This window comes from Rattus norvegicus, chromosome 10, assembly GCF_036323735.1.
Source record: "Rattus norvegicus strain BN/NHsdMcwi chromosome 10, GRCr8, whole genome shotgun sequence".
Classification (NCBI taxonomy): Eukaryota; Metazoa; Chordata; class Mammalia; order Rodentia; family Muridae; genus Rattus; species Rattus norvegicus.
The window spans coordinates 84,137,792-84,155,656 of record NC_086028.1 but is presented as its reverse complement, the minus strand read 5'-3'; the positions used below and the strand labels follow the sequence as shown (position 1 = coordinate 84,155,656).

The 17,865-nt window shown below is 49.7% G+C and overlaps 1 protein-coding gene across 2 annotated transcripts; it reads right to left on the bottom strand.

Annotated features, from left to right (window-relative positions):
* Positions 1-3,777: 3,777 nt before the first annotated feature.
* On the bottom strand, positions 3,778-16,408 carry Psmd3 (proteasome 26S subunit, non-ATPase 3). 2 transcript variants are annotated; one of them, NM_001008281.1, is made up of 12 exons: positions 15,368-15,719; positions 12,642-12,832; positions 12,249-12,386; positions 10,348-10,484; positions 8,637-8,827; positions 8,243-8,346; positions 6,676-6,790; positions 6,472-6,591; positions 6,250-6,353; positions 5,862-6,017; positions 4,345-4,395; positions 3,778-4,239 (listed from the first exon to the last, which is right to left on the bottom strand). In NM_001008281.1, exons 1-12 carry the CDS (start codon positions 15,573-15,575, stop codon positions 4,162-4,164), a joined length of 1,593 nt encoding a protein of 530 aa, NP_001008282.1. In that variant the 5' UTR covers positions 15,576-15,719; the 3' UTR covers positions 3,778-4,161. The 2 variants fall into 2 exon arrangements, with proteins under 2 accessions (NP_001008282.1, XP_006247334.1); XM_006247272.4 differs by having other exon boundaries at positions 3,781-4,395; positions 15,368-16,408.
* Positions 16,409-17,865: the final 1,457 nt, after the last annotated feature.

Below are 17,865 nucleotides of genomic sequence, written 5' to 3'. Positions count from 1 at the left end.
CTCTCTACCACTGAGCTAAATCCCCAACCCAAGATTTCATTCTTTTTTTTTTTTTTTAATTTATTTATTATATATAAGTACACACTGTAGCTGTCTTCAGATACACCAGAAGAGGGCATCGGATCTCTTTACAGATGGTTGTGAGCCACCATGTGGTTGCTGGGAATTGAACTCATAACCTCTGGAAGAGCAGTCGGGTGATCTTAACCGTTGAGCCATCTCTCCAGCCCCCAAGATTTCATTCTTAAACATGCTATCTAACCACAGCTGCCTACCTTATATGTCACAAACTCAAGACCTGCAGCGGTCACACAGCAGACATCCTGCATATCAGATATTTACGTCATGATTCATAACAGTAGCAAATTACAGTTATGAAGTAGCAATGAAATAGTTTTGTGTTTGAGGGTCACCACAGCATGAGGAACCGTATTAAAGGGCTTCAGTATTGGGAAGGTTGAGAGCCATGGTGTAGGTGGCGGTGGGGATGTCGGAAATCGTTTGCTGCTGTCATTTTGTTCTGCCAACCAACTGGTGGGCTGCAGACAAAGGGTGACCTCGCCTGGGGTGTCAGAGCTCATGGATGATCTTCCCAGCCCAAGCCCCCTTTGTTCTAGTGCACCGTCCGGCTACAGTGCACTTTGGATGGTGGAGAATAAAGACCAGAGGGTAGGGTTTGGAGTGTAGCTTAATCGATACAGTACTTGCCTCGCATGCACAAAGCACTGGGTTACATCTCTAACCCTGCCCGAAACAGACATGGTGGCACACACCTGTCATCCCAGCACCTGGGAGATAGAGCCAGAGGGATAAGAACCATATCTGGGGGTTGGGGATTTAGCTCAGTGGTAGAGCGCTTGCCTAGGAAGCGCAAGGCCCTGGGTTCGGTCCCAAGCTCCGGAAAAAAAGAACCATATCTGGCTAGAGAGGGACCCTGAGGCCCCCAAAATAGTATAATCAGTTGCCAGCCACTGCTAGCCGCTAACCAGAACTCAGTGGTAAGACGTTGCCAAAGATGCCACAGGCTCTGGTTACAGGAGTTAGAAAACAAGCTGGGGGGGGGGGGGCTGGAGAGATGATGGCTCAGTGGTTAAGAGCACTGACTGCTCTTCCAGAGGTCCTGAGTTCAATTCCCAGCAAGCACATGGTGGCTCACAACCATCTATAATCAGGTCTGGTGCCCTCTTCTGGCCTGCAGGTACATACATGCAGGCAGAAAGCTGTATGATGTATACATAATAAATAAATAAATGTTTAAAAAAAAAAAAAAAGCACTGGCTGCTCTTTCAGGGGTCCTGAGTTCAAATCCCAGCAACCACAGGGTAGCTCACAACCATCTGTAATGGGATCTGATGTCCTCTTCTGGTGTGTCTGAAGACAGCAACAGTGAACTACTCAGATACATAAAATAAATTTAAACAATCTTAAAAAAATGTCACAGTGGCGCCTGCAATTATGCAAAATTAGTATATACTAATAAATAAGTATTATAAAGCTCATCCTTAGCTACATAGCAAGTGTGTGGCTAGCCTGGGCTATATGATATGAGAAAGAAAAAAAAAGACCAAAGAGCAATGGCCTCTTTCCCTGGACAAGTCACACAGGGGCTGAGCAGGGCTAAAGTGAAGAAGCTCAGAGGCCAGGGTGGTTCATGAGAGGCTGGCTGCACAAACCCTTGCTGTCAGCTCCACTAAAGGCTTGGAAAGATTTGTTTTTTGTTTTGTTTGGTTGTTTTTTTTTCAAGGCCAGGGACTGAACCCAGGGCCTCTGGCATGCTAAGCAGGCACCCTTACCTGAGCAACATCCCTGGATTAATTAAAAAATATATTTATTGGGGTTGGGGATTTAGGTCAGTGGTAGAGCACTTGCTTAGCAAGCGCAAGGCCCTGGGTTCGGTCCCCAGCTCCGAAAAACAAAACATACATACATACATACATACATACATACATACATACATATATATATATATATATATATACACACACTATGTATTAGTGTTTCCCTTCTATACATGTATGTATATGCATTCTGTGTCAGTGAGGGCACTGGATTCACTGGGACTGTCCCCATGTTATGAGCCAGGTCCTAACAAGCCCTCTTAACTAGTAAGGCCTCTCTCCAACCTTGTCTTCTGTGATCTCTCTCTCTCTCTCTCTTTTTTTTTTTCTTTTTCTTTTTTTCAGAGCTGGGGACCGAAACCAGGGCCTTGCGCTTGCTAGGCAAGCGCTCTACTGTTGAGCTAAGTCCCCAACCCCTTGTCTGTGCTCTTTAAGTGAGCATTTTTTCCTTTTCACCTTATATAATCTGAGCCTATGGTGCAGCTGCAGCTGTGTATGCAGCTGGCGCAGCGGCTTTCTCCCCTGCCCAGCATCCAGGGTAAGACCCTGGTGAGGCCTGGTACTTACTAGTACCACAGGCTCATGGTTACCACCTGATCCTGGTAAACCCTTTCCTGGTTTGGTGAGTCTAGGACTTCCAGTTTGACACTGCTACAGACAGTTGAGTAATTTGCTAAAACGTTCTGGTTCTTCTTCAATCCGTGAGCCTTTGTTTTTTTCTGTCAACCTCCTTTCCTTGCTATCTGGAATTTTAAGGCCAATCAGCTCTGTGTAGCCAGTTCCCAGCCGAACATGAACCTTGTCTCAAAAAACAAAACTACTGAATACTTAAGGCATGAACAACTAGAACACCGGGTAAGATCATCTGCAAAAGGATGGAGTCTGTTGGGAGTCCCATCTCACTCACAAGTGACTTTGTGCGTTTCATGGCACTGGGGTGGCATTAGCCTGAAGGAGGTGGCAGTGCTAGGTCACTGTGACCAGGGCTGGGATCAGGAACCAAAAGACCAAAACCTGTGGAGTGAGATCTGAGGCTGGTGAGGTGTGTCCGTGTGCATTCTCCCAACAAACAATACTTTAACCAGCCCAATTATGCCGGGCACTAGGGTGGCCACTGAGGCCCCTCCTTTAAGGAGCCCACAAACAGGCTGGCAAGATGGAGCTCTCACCAGTAACTGCTCAGGAAAACACAACTGAACAGACCTACGCCAGCGAGGTTGACAAGGTGGAAGGCAAGGCTGGAAAGCAGGAGGCAGAATGCTAGGCATCTCAGGGATGGCGAGCTCAGCAGGGACAGGGGACATTTGTCATCTGCAGCTGGGATTGGCTGAGGAGCTGGGGAGCCCTGTCCTGACCCCCAGTTTTTTGTTTTCAGCCATCTTCCACAGCATAGGCCACTGGGCAGAATGCTGTTCCCACCCCGCCAGGCTTTGCTCCCTTGTTGCACAGCACTTGAGGCTGGCTGCTCATTCTTGACTTTTCTGAGGCAGGGTCTCAAGTAGCCCAGTTTGCTCTTGAACCCGATCCCATGCTGGGAGACAGGCTTGCACCATCAAGCCTGGTTTGTGTGGTGCTGGGAATCAGATTCTGTACACGCTTGGCAAACACTCTGCCAACTGACGTCCATTCCCGCTCTTTGCCCCTTTGAGCCTCTTGGAAGTTTAGGCTCCAGATCTGAAGAGCCAGGAGGCCAGAGTCTAGCCCTTTACTTGATGACAGGAGCACAGAAGCCTAGGGCATTCATCAGTCTACCCACCACGTGTGAGCCTTAAGGCCAGGCCTCCTGACCTTAGTTCCCCTCACCTTGGTTGGCTTCCTTCCCTGCATATATGCTATCACACTTGGGGCTAAGACGTCAAGAAAAATAAAGCCACCCGGGGCCTGTCAACAGTGCAGTCAATCAAGCAAGTACTATGCAGTCACTGATACCACGCACATGGAGTTTTGGAGAACTTTTTATTGTTTAAAAATCATAATTGAAGCTTCAAAAACATAGAACCCAATGTGCCCCAACTCCAGGCCCTAGTCCACACCCTAATCCATGGTTCTGTCCGTCCCCTCCTGCTGCCTACACCACCATGAGGCAGGACTCTGCCTCCAGGAGGCTGCCACCCGTTCTCCTGCCCACAGTGTACTGTCACCAGCTACAGAGAGGCACGGTAGCAAGAAGGGGACGGTTGGCTCCCAGCATCCCTGACCCCTGCACATATGCAGTCTGTGAGCTGTGTGTGGGAAGCGGAGAACAGTTTCCCGGGCAGGGGACCTCTGAGGGAAAAGACAAAAAGCCAGTCTCCACTCAGCCCACCCCTCCCCAGGCCCTGGCTCAAGGGAAGCTGTCGTCGTCATCCTCCGCCATCTCCTTGGCAAACTCCAAGTCCTGCTGCTCCCGCTCACGCCGTTCCTGTGAGGAGAGGGGCTGAGGGCTCCACCAAGGCAGGGGCTGCCCTGCTCTCCAGGTCCCTCCCTGCTTCCCTTTTGAAAAGGTCCACCCTTGATTCTTGCTCACCTCTGCAGACTCCAGGTCCTTGTTGTAGGATTTGGGGGGAAAGCGCATGGCCTGAAAATGGCAGGTGAAGAAAGAGAAGCAGACATCACTGAGCCTTCACATGTCCCAGACACCAAGGTCTGAACACAATGGGCCATGGTTTCCCTCCTATCTAGGCTGGAAGTGGTCACCCATCCATCATCCATCCATCCATCATCCATCCATCCATCATCCATCCATCCATCATCCATCCATCCATCCATCCATCATCCATCCATCCATCATCTATCATCCATCCACCATCCATCAATCATCCATCCATCATCCATCCATCCATCATCCATCCATCCATCATCCATCCATCATCCATCCATCATCCATCCATCCATCATCCATCCATCCATCATCCATCCATCCATCCATCATCCATCCATCCATCCTATCAATCATCCATCCATCCATCATCCATCCATCATCCATCCATCCATCATCCATCCATCATCCATCCATCCATCATCCATCCATCCATCATCCATCCACCCATCATCCATCCATCCATCCTATCCATCATCCATCCATCATCCATCCATCCATTATCCATCCATCCATCCATCCATCATCCATCCATCCATCCTATCAATCATCCATCCATCCATCATCCATCCATCATCCATCCATCCATCATCCATCCATCATCCATCCATCCATCATCCATCCATCCATCATCCATCCACCCATCATCCATCCATCCATCCTATCCATCATCCATCCATCATCCATCCATCCATTATCCATCCATCCATCCATCCATCATCCATCCATCCATCCATCCATCCATCCATCCATCCATCCATCATCCATCCATCCATTATCCATCCATCCATCCATCCATCCATCCATCCATCCATCCATCCATCCATCCATCCATCCAAAGGCAGGACCTCTCTGCACAGCCCTGGGAGTCCTGGAATTCACTAGGCTGACTGGGCTGTCCTTGAACTCACTGAGATCCACCTGCCTCCACCCTGAGGGCTGAGACTAAAGGCATGCACCAGCATCACACTCGTTTAGAAGCAGATTCTGACACTGCCAGATGTTAACAGTGAGGACAGAAAGAGCTGGATCTCGAAGAGCCTCACATGTCTACAGTGAGCTTTGCCAGATTTAAGGAAGACAGCACTACCCTGGCTCCTGGGGGAAGGAAGACGACCAGGAGGGAGCAGCAGCACCAAACTCAGTGATCAGGCGGAGAAGGGCTTAATCTCCTGCGGAACTAAAGGCCATCTCTCTCACTTCACACAGGCGAGCCTGGCCAAGCGCTCACTTCAGTCTCAGCAATTCCTGATGCAGGCCAGCCAGGGAGCAATTCACATGTCACACAGGTAGAGAGACTCAGGAGAGGGGACTGTGCAAACTTGCCACCCTGCTTGCTCCCTCTTGGTGACATTCCTGCCATGCTACGGGGGAAGGCACTACAGTCTTGCTGGCCAGGGTATGGAGCCTTGGCCGAGTCCTGTGTCCCTGTGCCCACTGCTCACCTTGACGGACATGTTGTGGATGTCCAGGCAGAAGGAGATGCGCTGGTGGAAAGCCAGCTGAGGTTCCCGGGTGGAGTAGATGTCAATCATCTCTTTGGATTGGACGTATCCCTTCTCATGATTGATGCTGGCCTCAATCACACCATCCCGGATAGCCTGTGGGCTCCCAAAGGGAGGAAAGGTCACCTCCTGTCAGACTCATGCTGGTCAGCTCCTCTGCCCCAACACGCATGCCAGACCCAGTCTGCACCCTGGCAAGCTGCTCTGCTACGGTTACTGGCGTTTCCTGATGAGACTGGGTTCCTGCTGGGTCTCTGGCAAGTTCCCTCCTACTCCCGCCCCCTCTAACAGGCAGGAAGGTCACAACCTTGGCCACTGCAAACCCCACCTTGGCGACAATGAACTCTGCATCTTCTGGGCTGTCCAGCTGCAGCTTCTGGGCGATGTCCGCCAGGGAGATACGGGAATAGGACAGGCTGATCATACGCACACCTGGGAGGGGGAACAGTGATGGTCTCAAGGACATGGACAGGTCACCACCCACCGACCCATGAGGCTGCCTGTGTGAGAAAGAAAAGCGTCTGCATCCTGGTCAGACCCAAACCCATACCTGTCTTAATCACATTGTGTCGCAGTCGGATAATTAGGGTGTAGGTCCCATCTGTTTGAAACTTCTCCCCAAACTGATCCAGGACTTGGTTGAACTTGGCAAGATTTCCTGTCCTAACAGCTGTGTGGGGACAGGAGTGGTTTATTGATGTAAATGGACACACACATCAGACCACAGAGCAGGGTTCTGGGAGATCAGCCTTACCTTGGGTGAGAAGGAAGTAGGGCATGAGAGAGCGCTTTAGGGAGGGCTGACGGAACTGCAGGCGGTCTGGGATCTCCCCCAGCAGCAGCTCCACCACAATCAGAAGCTTGTGCACCTGCACAGGGTACGACATGGAGCACAGTGGGCAGGGCGCACAGACACGGGAAAGGGAAAAACAGTGAATGGGCTGTGATCTCAGGCATACGGAGGACGAGGGAGGCAGGCTGGGATGCACACACAGTTAGCAGGCACAAACGACACAGAAACTAAACACAGGAAAAGGGAGACTCAGCAGTTAAGGTTTGCAGAGGACAGGAGTTTAGTCTCCAGAACACACACGACAGCTCACAACTGCCTGCAACTGCAGCTCAAGCAGGTCTGACACCCTCTTTGTGGGAAACCACACACCCATGGCACACACTGGCAGACAGACACCCACACATTTAAACAAAAGTAGATCTTGAAGAAAATAAGGTCTGGGTGGTGGTGGCACACACCCTTAATCCTAGCACTTGGGAAGCAGAGGCAGGCAGATCTCTGTGAGTTTGAGGCCAGCCTAGCTACATAGTGAGTTCTAGGACACCCTAGGCTTTGGACACACACACACACACACACACACACACACACACACACACACACACACACCAAAAAGTAAGAGAGTAAAGAAATTATAGGCTGGAGTGGCTTCCTGAGTGCCTAGGTGTACAGCTATGTGTCCCCGCCATGACCAGCTATAACTATTTTAATAAGCTTTGGGGGTGCGGGGGGACACACCACCCCACACAAGTCCCTCCTTAAACACACACATTCCCCTTCCATCATCCCAAGCTTCCTCATCACTCAACACTGGCCAAGACCCTGGACCAACTCTGCTTCATTCTGCCCCAGATACTCCTGTAAGGAAACTTGCCCCCTTACGTCTTATTTGAGATACGGGACTCACCCCATGGAGATGCACCAGCATGTGACACACTATTTCTTTATCTGTGTCTGCAGTGTTTTTTGTTGTTCTGGACAGAGTCTTACACTATGTAGCCCAGGCTGGCCTCTACTTGCTACCTTGCTGTGTCAGCCTCTCAACTACATGGATTACTGGGTGCCACCACTCCTGCTGCTTAGTGACTTTTAAAACCAAGTTGGCCCACTCTGAGCTTCTGAACAGAAATCCCACGCTCTCCAGCCCTCTGATTCGTCACTGAGCATGCTCACCCACCCTGACAAGGGAGCAATGGAGGCTGATACCAGGCTGAGGCAGGCACATAGGCTAGGGCCCCTCAGCTTCATGGTTAGGAGACTTTCTAAGTCTCCTGGTCATAGACAACACTCATCCAGACAGACACTGAGGGGACAAGGAAAAGCCAGAACTTGTCCAGGCAGGCCAGGGCCATGCCAGAAGAACTGGTCAGTGCTGGGACTCAGGAACACGCCAGGCTCATCTGAACACAAGGGGCAGGGGCGCTGGAGCAGCCTCAGCACATAGGGGTCAAGACGCTCCGGCTCCATGGCAGGGAAGCAGACCTTAGGGTAGCCGACAAGCACGAGGGGGCACAGGTGAACCGTGGCCTACCGTCTGTTTGAAGCCAACTGCTGTGTGCTGTGGTGCCTTTCGAAGGGCATTGGTCATCGTTCTCCGGGCTTCAGAGTACTCCAGTTGGATAGCCTTGATTCGCCCTGGGGTGCAGGAGAGGAGAGTGGGTCAAAAGAGGGGTGTGACCCACCATGACCCGCTACCCCTCTTTGGGCAAACGCTGTGCTTCAGAATGCTGTCATCTCTCACTGGCCTGATGATTTGCATATTATCCCATGTGCAGTCTAGATTGTGCTCATCGGCCCAAGCTGTTAGCTGGTCCCTCACGGGCCTATCTGAGTGAGGACCGTCTCTACCAAATGGACCAACCCCGACCAGTCCGCACCACGGAGCCTGAGCCATCCCTGCTTTGTGGGTGGGGACCCCTGCTTACCTGTGTAGTAGAGGTACCTGGCCCACTCATTGTTGTTAGCCTGTTCGGGGAACACAGACTTGGACACTAGCTTCTCAGCCTGGTCATACAAGCTGTAATGTAGGTAATTCCGAAGCAAAAGGTTCAAAAGGGTAGCCTGTCCGTCAGCATCGTGCCGGAGGGTGGCTGTCCGGAGCCGGGCATGCAAGAAGCTGTGAGAGGGAAAGGCAGAGGGACGTCAAACTCTTAAACCAAGGTCAGGCTTGGTGTTCACACCGTTAATCCCGGCACCTGGGAGGCAGAGGCAGGAAAGCCTCTGTGAGTGTAAGGATAGCCTGGTCCACAAAGAGTGGCCAGCCAAGGGGACATAGTGATCCTGCCCCCAAAATAAACAAACTAAAGTGTGGTGTGGCACACCTTTAATCCTAGTACCCAGGAAGCAGAGGTAGATGGGCCCCTGTGAGTCTGAGGCCAGCCTTGTCTACTTGTTAGTCCTAGGACAGCCAGAGTTACAGAGAGACCCTGTCTCAAAACAAACAATAAAAGACCCAAACACAACTCTGAGCTTCCTAACCAACATTCGTTATGGTCTGGCGCTGTTCTAGAGAGGACAAAACTTGTGCTTAGGCTAAAAAATGTGGCTTAGGCAGGGCAGGCAGCAGCAGAAGCCAGGAGGACATCAGGGGAAGCGGGGCAGGGATGCAGGAGGAAAGAATGGTGGCCTTGCTTCCCCTTGTGCTTTGGGTGTGAGCCTGAGCCTTGAGCAGCCGGGCTGTCTCTCTAGCCTGGTTCTCTCTTTACATCAGGTTTATGTCCGCACACAAGAGCCACAGTGTGTATACAGGACACTGTGCAAGGGTTGTCCTCGCAGTCCGCAGCCCAGCCTACGTCCTAGGGTTCGAACTCAGGTCCTCAAACTCAGCAGCAGTGTCTTTACCTGCTGAGCCATCAACAGGCCCTGGACGTAAGGGCAGGGTCAGGGGTGCAGGGTCAGGGGTGCAGGGTCAGGGTCAGGGGTGCAGGGTCAGGGGTGCAGGGTCAGGGTCAGGGGTACAGGGGCAGGGTCAGGGGTGCAGGGTCAGGGGTGCAGGGTCAGGGGTGCAGGGTCAGGGGTGCAGGGGCAGGGCTAGGGATGGGAGTGGCAGTAGCAGGTTTTGAACAGAAGGCCAAAATATTCTTAGCTCTCCTTCCAGCTCTAATTCACCTACAATTCTCTCTTCCTGTGGGGTGACAGAAAGAGCCAGGGACAGCTCTTTAGAGCCCAGCGCCTAGCCCACTGTTTACCCAGAGCTGCCACTCCTGCAGCTCAGGGCTTGTTGCCTATCACCCTTGTTCCTTGCGGGGCCTGGGGTGGACTGACCTGAACACTCATTAGGCTCAGGTGGTTCAGTGCTTAGTCACCAGGAGGGGCACGACTAGAAGGTGTGGCCTTGTTGGAGGAAGTATGTCATGGAGGTTTCAAAAGCCCACGACAGCCCCAGACCCCTCAGCTAAGGACGCAGCTCCTCGCTATTGCTCCAGCCTGCACATGTCGCCATGGTAATGTTGGCAAGCCCCCAGTGACATGTTTATCTTCATAAGGAGACCTGGTGATGGTGTCTCTTCACAGCAACAGAACAGTGACTGACATAGACCCTTACACACACACCAGTTCCTCTCTCTCTCCAGACCCACACCTCTGCAGAAGGGATGACCAGGCCTCTGACACCATGGAGACCTTGAGGACCCGTACCTGCGCACCACATCCAGCTTGTCCAGGAACTCGTAGACCCGGGCGTGGTAATAGTAACACTTTGCAGCTACGAGGTCCAGGGCTCGGCGGTTCTGAGTGCTGATCTTCTGCATCAGGTCGTCAGAGATTTTCTGTGCCTGGCAAGGGTCGGGAGGCAAAAGAGAACAAACTGTAAGTCCCCCAAAAGTCACAGAGGAATATCATAAGCCACAACTCTGTCCCTAGGTGTGTATCCAAGAGACGTGGAAACACCTGCACGCAAAGGCCTACAGACGAACGCTCAAATCCCAGGATTTCTTGGTAGCTGAAGAAAGCATAAATAACCACGGTGGTGCCACAGGCCTGTGACCCTGTTCTTGGGAGGATGAGGAGGGAAGATCCAGAGGGCTGGGCCAGAGTGAGACAAGGTCGAAAAAAACAAACAAAACTAAACAAAAAAATAGTGACAATAAACAAAGTAAGAATATTCATTAGAATATTAGCCAGTTATAAAAATGTGAAAGCAGCAAGTCTCAGGCCAGCTTGGGTCATACAGTAAAACACTGAAACAAAACAAAACAACAACAGGCCAAGCCCAGAACTAGCACCCATGACATCCTAGGCTCCACCTTCAGTTAAACAACAACGCAGAACGGCATGCCCACTGGCCCATGCTACCCCATCACCCGTGCATAATCTTTAAACTCTGTATTAAGTGCAAGGGTTGAATCTTCCAAAGAGACAGCAATCAACCTGGTGGTTTGTGGGTAAATTGTGGCAAATGACCGACGGCAAGCTTGGTGTTTGTGCTAGAACAAGGACATGTCCTTGGAATGAGTGCTGATGGCTACATAACCTTCTGTGATATACAGGAAACCCAGCTGTATTCAGTAAAAAATAAATTGTACCTAGAAAAGACAGTGTGGTGAAAAAGAACAAAACAGCAGGAGAGAGGCTCCTGTCTTTGCTTGGTTTTTTTGAGACAGGGTTTCTCAGTGTAGCCTTGGCTGTCCCAGAAATCGCTTTGTAGACCAGGCTGGCCTGGAACTCAGAGATTCACCTGCCTCTACCAGTGCCGGGACTAAAGGCATGCGCCACAACTGCCCAGCAGGACCTGTCATTTCTGCATGTCCTGTAGTTAACCGTCAAGCAAGATGGCCCACTCTGGCGAGAGGCAGAGTAGGGTAAGCATCCACTGTCCCTTACTGGACATGCTTCAGGCCAGAGGGGAGAGTTTTCATTTTATTTTTTTCTTACTTGTATGAGTGTTTTGCCAGAATTATGTCAAGTGCACTACATGCCTGCTTGGTGCTTATACTAGGAGAGAATGTTGGATGCCCTGGAGCTGGAGTTATGGCCCTGAGCTGCCACATGGGTGCAGGGATCAAACCTGGGTCCTCTGCAACAGCAGCCAGTGCTCCTAACAGCTGACCCACCTCTCCAAGCTCACAGAGTTGGCTTTTTAAAAATATAACTTTGAGGGGGGAGGGGATTTGTGGAGGGAAAACCAGGAAGCGGGATAACACTTGAAATGCAAATAAAATAACCAATAAAAAAGATATAATTTTGAAAAATCACTACTGTTATCTGTATATGCTTGTGCCCTATATTACTATGACTGTGGCAGCTTCCCAAGCTCTGGGATTAAAGGCAGGTGCCATCACTGCCCGGCTGTCTTGCAGGTCTATGAAAGTTTATTGTGTGCATATCTGAGACATGATCTCAGTATGCAGCCCCGGCTGGTCTTGAATTTGTATTCTGTCCCAGCCTCTGAGCTATGCGGTCGCAGGTGCGCACCACCACGCTGGCTTGGGAAGATGGGAGGCAAAAGAGTCCACAGTGATCCCTCTACTTCTTCACCCCAGATAATCTCCTCCAGAGCCCCTGGGGCTTGCTAGTCAGTCCCACTGCATCCTGGGTACCTCTTTGTAGCGCTTGCTGTTCATCAGGAAGATGACCATGAGCAGCTGGAGATAGGCTTCCACCTCAGGCAGGAGGGGCGCCGACGCAGCTTTTCCTGTGCGAGGACGGAACTGTAGGTCGGCCTCTGTGTCCATGGGCTGGGGGAGGACAGAGCAATCAACATGAGTTTACTGGGCACTCTTGGGTGTGTCCTAATACACAGAGAGTCTGCCTGATGCTGAGGATACAAAATTAACACAGTCCTTTTCCTGGAGTGCCAAGACGCTAATGACAGAATACAATAACAATGATTTCAATAGTTTCACAGAAGTCGTCTTGACTTAAGGATGAAGCCACCACACTCAAGATCACTGCAAATCCTATCAGACACCCCTGAACCTAGCCCCACTCACTTCTTCTAGGAAGGGTAGCAAGAAATCTCGAGTGGCGTTATTGGAGGTGAAGAAGCCATGCACGGCCTTATACAGAACATAGTGGTTGAGGCGTCGTGACGTGGATGGCAGCATCCGCAGTGCCCTCAGCACGAACCGAGGCTCCTTGCCGGAAACAGCCTTCTCTAGCTGTCTCACATGCTCTTTGATGTCTGCAGAGGACCAGAGAGAAAAAGATGTTACCTGCAATTCCTCAGGTTTCTCCAGCACTCTGAGGAACATTTCCACAGAGTGTCTTACCAAGGGGTAGCTTGGGCATTTACTCCTCCCAGCCCAATAGGGCTAACCAATACTTAGGGATGCGGCACACCAATTTTCAGACATAACCAGCAAACAAGGAGAAAGCTGGCTGGGCAGGGGACAGGGTAGAGGATAGCAGAAAGGCCTAGAAAAGTTGAGAGGCAAAGTAGAAGAAACACGGGGAGAGTCACTAGAGCTTAAAACATGGACTTTGTAAATAATGGAGAAATCTCAGAGACAGACACACTGGAAATGTAACTACAAAAAAGACTTCTGAAAAGAAACGTGGAACAATATGACCAGATTCACATCTCATTTCACAAAGAATTGATGTAACTGGGTGAGAGAAATTACTGCTATAACTTCAAAACAAAAGTGGGCGTGCGCATAACCAGGGACAGCAAAGCGCTGAGAGACAGAAATGTACTTCAGTAGCATTCAAAGATCTGAAACGGAAACATTTTATACTAGTAAATTAGCAATATTTATTGCTAATAATAAACAGTAGGGAAAATAACCTTTATACTGTAGATCAGATTTTAGGACAACATAAAAGACTTTAGAACTGGGGCCTGCGGAGATGGCTCAGTGGTTAAGAGCACTAGCTGCTCTGTGCAGAGGTCCCACTCCCAGCACCCACATGGTGGCTCACACCTGTCCCTAACTACAGTTCCAGAGGATCAGATGACCTCTTCTGGCCTTTGTGGACACTACACACGTTTACAACCACGAAGCTAAAATACTCACACTCGTATACACACAAATTTAAATTTAGATGTGTTTACCCTTTTTGACTTAGGTATATAAATTCCTGGAAGCTACATTTAAGTAATTACAAAAGTAGATTAAAAACCTTGGAATAGTGATGACTCCAAAACTACTTAAAAAAAACTTTAAATGTGCAGCAATTAAGAGAATGCAATTAACTGACCGTCTCTTGGTTACATTTCCCACTTAACAATGGGTAATAGTAATTATTACAGTTACAGCGACTATGTGTGGAGGGCTCACCATGCATTTATACCATGTTCACAATAACCCAAGGAAACAGCGAATGCGATTAACTCACCTGCACAAGCAAGGTAACAGATTCTGGAGTTTAAAATCTCCATCACTATACTAAGTAGTCAACAAATGCCTCTTGAATAAATTGACCCCTATGTTTATGGACGTATTAAATGAAGACAAAAAAAAAGACAATATCTTTACATACTAATACCCTGATCCAAACTATGTACTTGAGTGATTTCAATTATGGAACAGTTTGAAAGTACACAGGGAAACATGTTAACCCTAGTCGAAATTTTCTCCCTGTTATTTTAAAATTCTCACCTGTTCCAAAATTTCTACAGTGAATACAAACCACGATGAAATGTTTACCACATGCACACACACTCAGGCGCTGCCGAGTGACATCTCTTGCCACTGGCAACTTTTATTTCAGGTACGAAGACCTTTACTGTATACAGACCTTGTTGCCAACTTTAGAATGGAGTTGATGCGGTCCATACCTACATCTTCAAAAGTACCACTCAGGGCATAACATGGCCTATCTCCATGTTTTAAAGTAGTTTCTCATGCAGTTGAAAGAAGGAGACAGACACAGAAAGGCAGACAGAGAGAGAAGAACGAGCTACAGAAGACCCCCTCACTCCCGACGTCTCACCGCACCCAATTCAAACATGGACAAGATATACCAAGTGGAAAAAGCAAAACAGCAACTTAAACGGGACAAGGGGACAATAGGAACCTGAGAATGGGCCTCTGGAAGAAAGAAGATGAGGATGGTGTTGGTTTATAGTAGTTGGGGTCACAGGTAAGCATTATAAACTAAAAAACAAAGGGGTGGGGAGGTTGATTCAGAAGTAAAAGTGTATATGTGCTTGAACTCTTTAGGAAAGGAGGGGTAAGAACTTTGAGAGAGAGAAAAGGTGCACCGGGACAGTTTAGATGCTTCAATTACAGAAGTAAGGAATACAAGGTAGAAATGGCTCTCCGAGGGAGTTTACTAAAGGAGGCTAGAGCTACAGAACCTTTTCTGTTTTTTTTAACTCTTAAGCTAAGGGGCCAATGTAATGTTACCCTGGCTTCTTTAGACACAAATACAGATGCTGATTTCTACATATCAATAACAGGCGCTAGAATCGGTCGGATGGAGTAGATCAGTGGGAAGGACTGAAGAAAAAACTCAGCGAAACTAAAATGCAACCCCAGATGAGGCGAGGGAGTGTGAGGAGAACAGTCCGCAGACTGGAGAACTGGTTCGGTCATGGGCTGGGGTCCAGAGAGTCAGTGTGGTTGAACGGGCACTTCTGACCCCAGCCCCACTGACCAAACACACGGAACCGAGGTAGGTGGAGGTTACGCAGAGGTCCCAGGGAGAAGTCGAATCACCGTGGCCGCTGTCACCAGTGATCGCGGCACGACCCCGACCTGGGATCCCGTACCTTCTAAGGTGACAGTGTCCAACTCTCGCTGGGAGTGCTCGGTCGCAGCTGCCTTGCCGTCTCCTTCCCCCGCGGAGCCGCTCCCAGCTGCTGCCTCCTCTTTCATCTCCACATCCTGGGGGGCCGGCGGCGGCGGTTCTTGTTCCCCTCCCGGCGGCGGCTTTGCCTTGTCGGCGCCTCGGCGCCGCGCCGAGCCCTCCTGCTTCATGGAGCCCGGGGTTGCGGCCTAGTCCGGGGACCGAAGCAGGGGCCTCGCGTAAACCCTCACACCAGAGACCAGGCACAGAGCCGGGCCTGCACACCAGCGCGGGCTCGCGTCGGGCCGCACGATGACCGAGCAGCTGCAAACTCCTTCCCGGCGCTGGGGCTTCTGGGAAATGCCAGGTAGGACAAGCAGATGGCCGAGTCCAGGAAGGGAAAAGAAATCAACAGCCGAGGTGCAAGATGAAGGCGGATCTTCTAGGAAGTGGGAGGAGTCTGCAGGAATCGATGAAGACGGATCTTCTAGGAAGTGGAAGGAGCCTACAGGAATTTGTGGGCCTTGAGAGTGGTGATTTTATCTTCCTCTCGAGTGCATATCTTCGAATGTCCGCGAGAGGTCCCTTTAGACTTCAAACTGGGTTACAACAGACGCTAAAACGTAAGTAGGTAGGACCTATCAGAGCGCAGATGAGGATGACGTCATGAGTTGCCGGGCGGTCTCCCCCCTGTCAAACTCTCCCAGTTTTCACGGGTCAGGTCCCCAATGAAATCCGCCAGGCTCGTGCTCTCAACGCCCGCCAGATGCTTCCAGCACCAGAAAGAAAAGTAGCCTGTGGAGGTGTAGTTAGGCTGTTGGGCTTACGATAAACTGAGCTCAACCCCTAGGGCATCCGAACTTCCTTGTCAAATTTTTTGGCTAGTTTTGAATTTAAGACATACCATCTCTGTAGCTTGGGAGTGTGGGGTAGTGTGTATTTGTGTAGAATTAGTCAAATGTAATAAGAGGAGTCCACGTTGTATACTGCTCAGGGCCAGTACATATAGGACTGTTGAAACACCCAACAGGCCCAGCGTGATGGTGCACACCTTTTATCCCAGCACTCAGGAAGCAGAGACAGGTGGGTTTCTGTGAGTTTGAGGCTCAACCTGGTTTACAGAGTGAGTTCCAGGACAAACAGGGATACACAGGGAAACTGTTTCTCGAAAAATCAAGCAAGCAAGCAAGCAAGCAAGCAAGCAAGCAAGCAAGCAAGCAAGCAGACAAACACCAGCTCAGGAATGTAATGGAGGGCCACACAACTTTAATCTCAGCACTAAGGAGGCAGATCTCTGAGTTCAAGGTCAGCCTGGTCTACCTAGCAAGTTCCAGGACAGACAGAACTACATAAAAAGACTCTGTCTCAAAAAAAAAAAAGTTGAGTGGTGAGATGACTAAAGGTTGGAGTAAAGGTGCTTGCTGCCAAGTATGAAGACACAAGTTTGATCCGTGGATCCCATAGTAGAAGGAGAGACCTGAGTCCCACATGGTTTTCTCTGACCTCACAAGCGTGCTAAAGTGTGTGTTCTCATTCTCCCTTCCCCATAACTGCTTTGTTTTGTTTTTTAAACATAAGCTTCTTTAAAAAAAAGGATTTATTTATTATATATAAGTACACTGTAGCTGTTTTCAGACACACCAGAAGAGGCTATCAGATCCCATTACAGATGGTTGTGGATGCTGGGATTTGAACTCAGGACCTCTGGAAGAGCAGTCAGTGCTCTTAACCACTGAGCCATCTCTCCAGCTCTTGTTTCATTTTTTTTTTTTTTTGTTCTTTTTTTTTTTTTTTGAGCTGGGGACCAAACCCAGGGCCTTGCGCTTGCTAGGCAAGCGCTCTACCATTGAGCTAAATCCCCAACCCCGTTTCATTTTTTTAAAACAAGGTTTTTCCGTATTGCCCTGGATGTCCTGAAACTCACTCTGACTCTTGGCTTCTTCAGCCCTTTGTCTGCCTGTAAGATGCCATGCTTCCCACCATGATAATGGACTGAACCTCTGAAACTGTAAGCCCCAATAAATGTTTGCCTTGGTCATGGTGTCTCTTCACAGCAATAAAGCCCTAACTGAGACAGTACTATACCCCGTCAGGCACGATGTTCCCCTCCAGTAACCCCAGCACTTAGGCCCAGAGAACTATTAGTTAGAGGTCAGCCTAGGCTATGGTGTGAGAGCATGCTGCTCTCTCCAAAGCTCAAAACAACCTGGAAATAAGATGAGTCCATAGATAAAGATGCTGCCAAAAGCCTGAGGACCCACCAGTTCTGTTCCTGGAAATCAGGTAAAGGTGGAAGAAAGTTGTCTACTGACCTCCACAAGGGGGCTGTGGCATGTGACAACAACATTTCACTGTCACCATCACAGCATCACCAGCAGCAGCAGCACCACCACCATCTTCACCATCAGCATCAGCATCACCACCACCACTATCATCACCATCACCACCATCTTTTCTAAATGGAGACAACAGGGGTTGATG

Coding starts and splice junctions, on each gene's coding strand:
- Psmd3 (XM_006247272.4), bottom strand. CDS start 15,575: ATGAAGCAGGAGGGCTCGGCGCGGCGCCGAGGCGCCGACAAGGCAAAG. Junction 10,485..12,248: donor ACAGCAAGCGCTACAAAGAG/GTACCCAGGATG, acceptor GACCCTTGCCAG/GCACAGAAAATCTCTGACGA. Junction 6,791..8,242: donor CAGTTGGCTTCAAACAGACG/GTAGGCCACGGT, acceptor TACCCTGTGCAG/GTGCACAAGCTTCTGATTGT.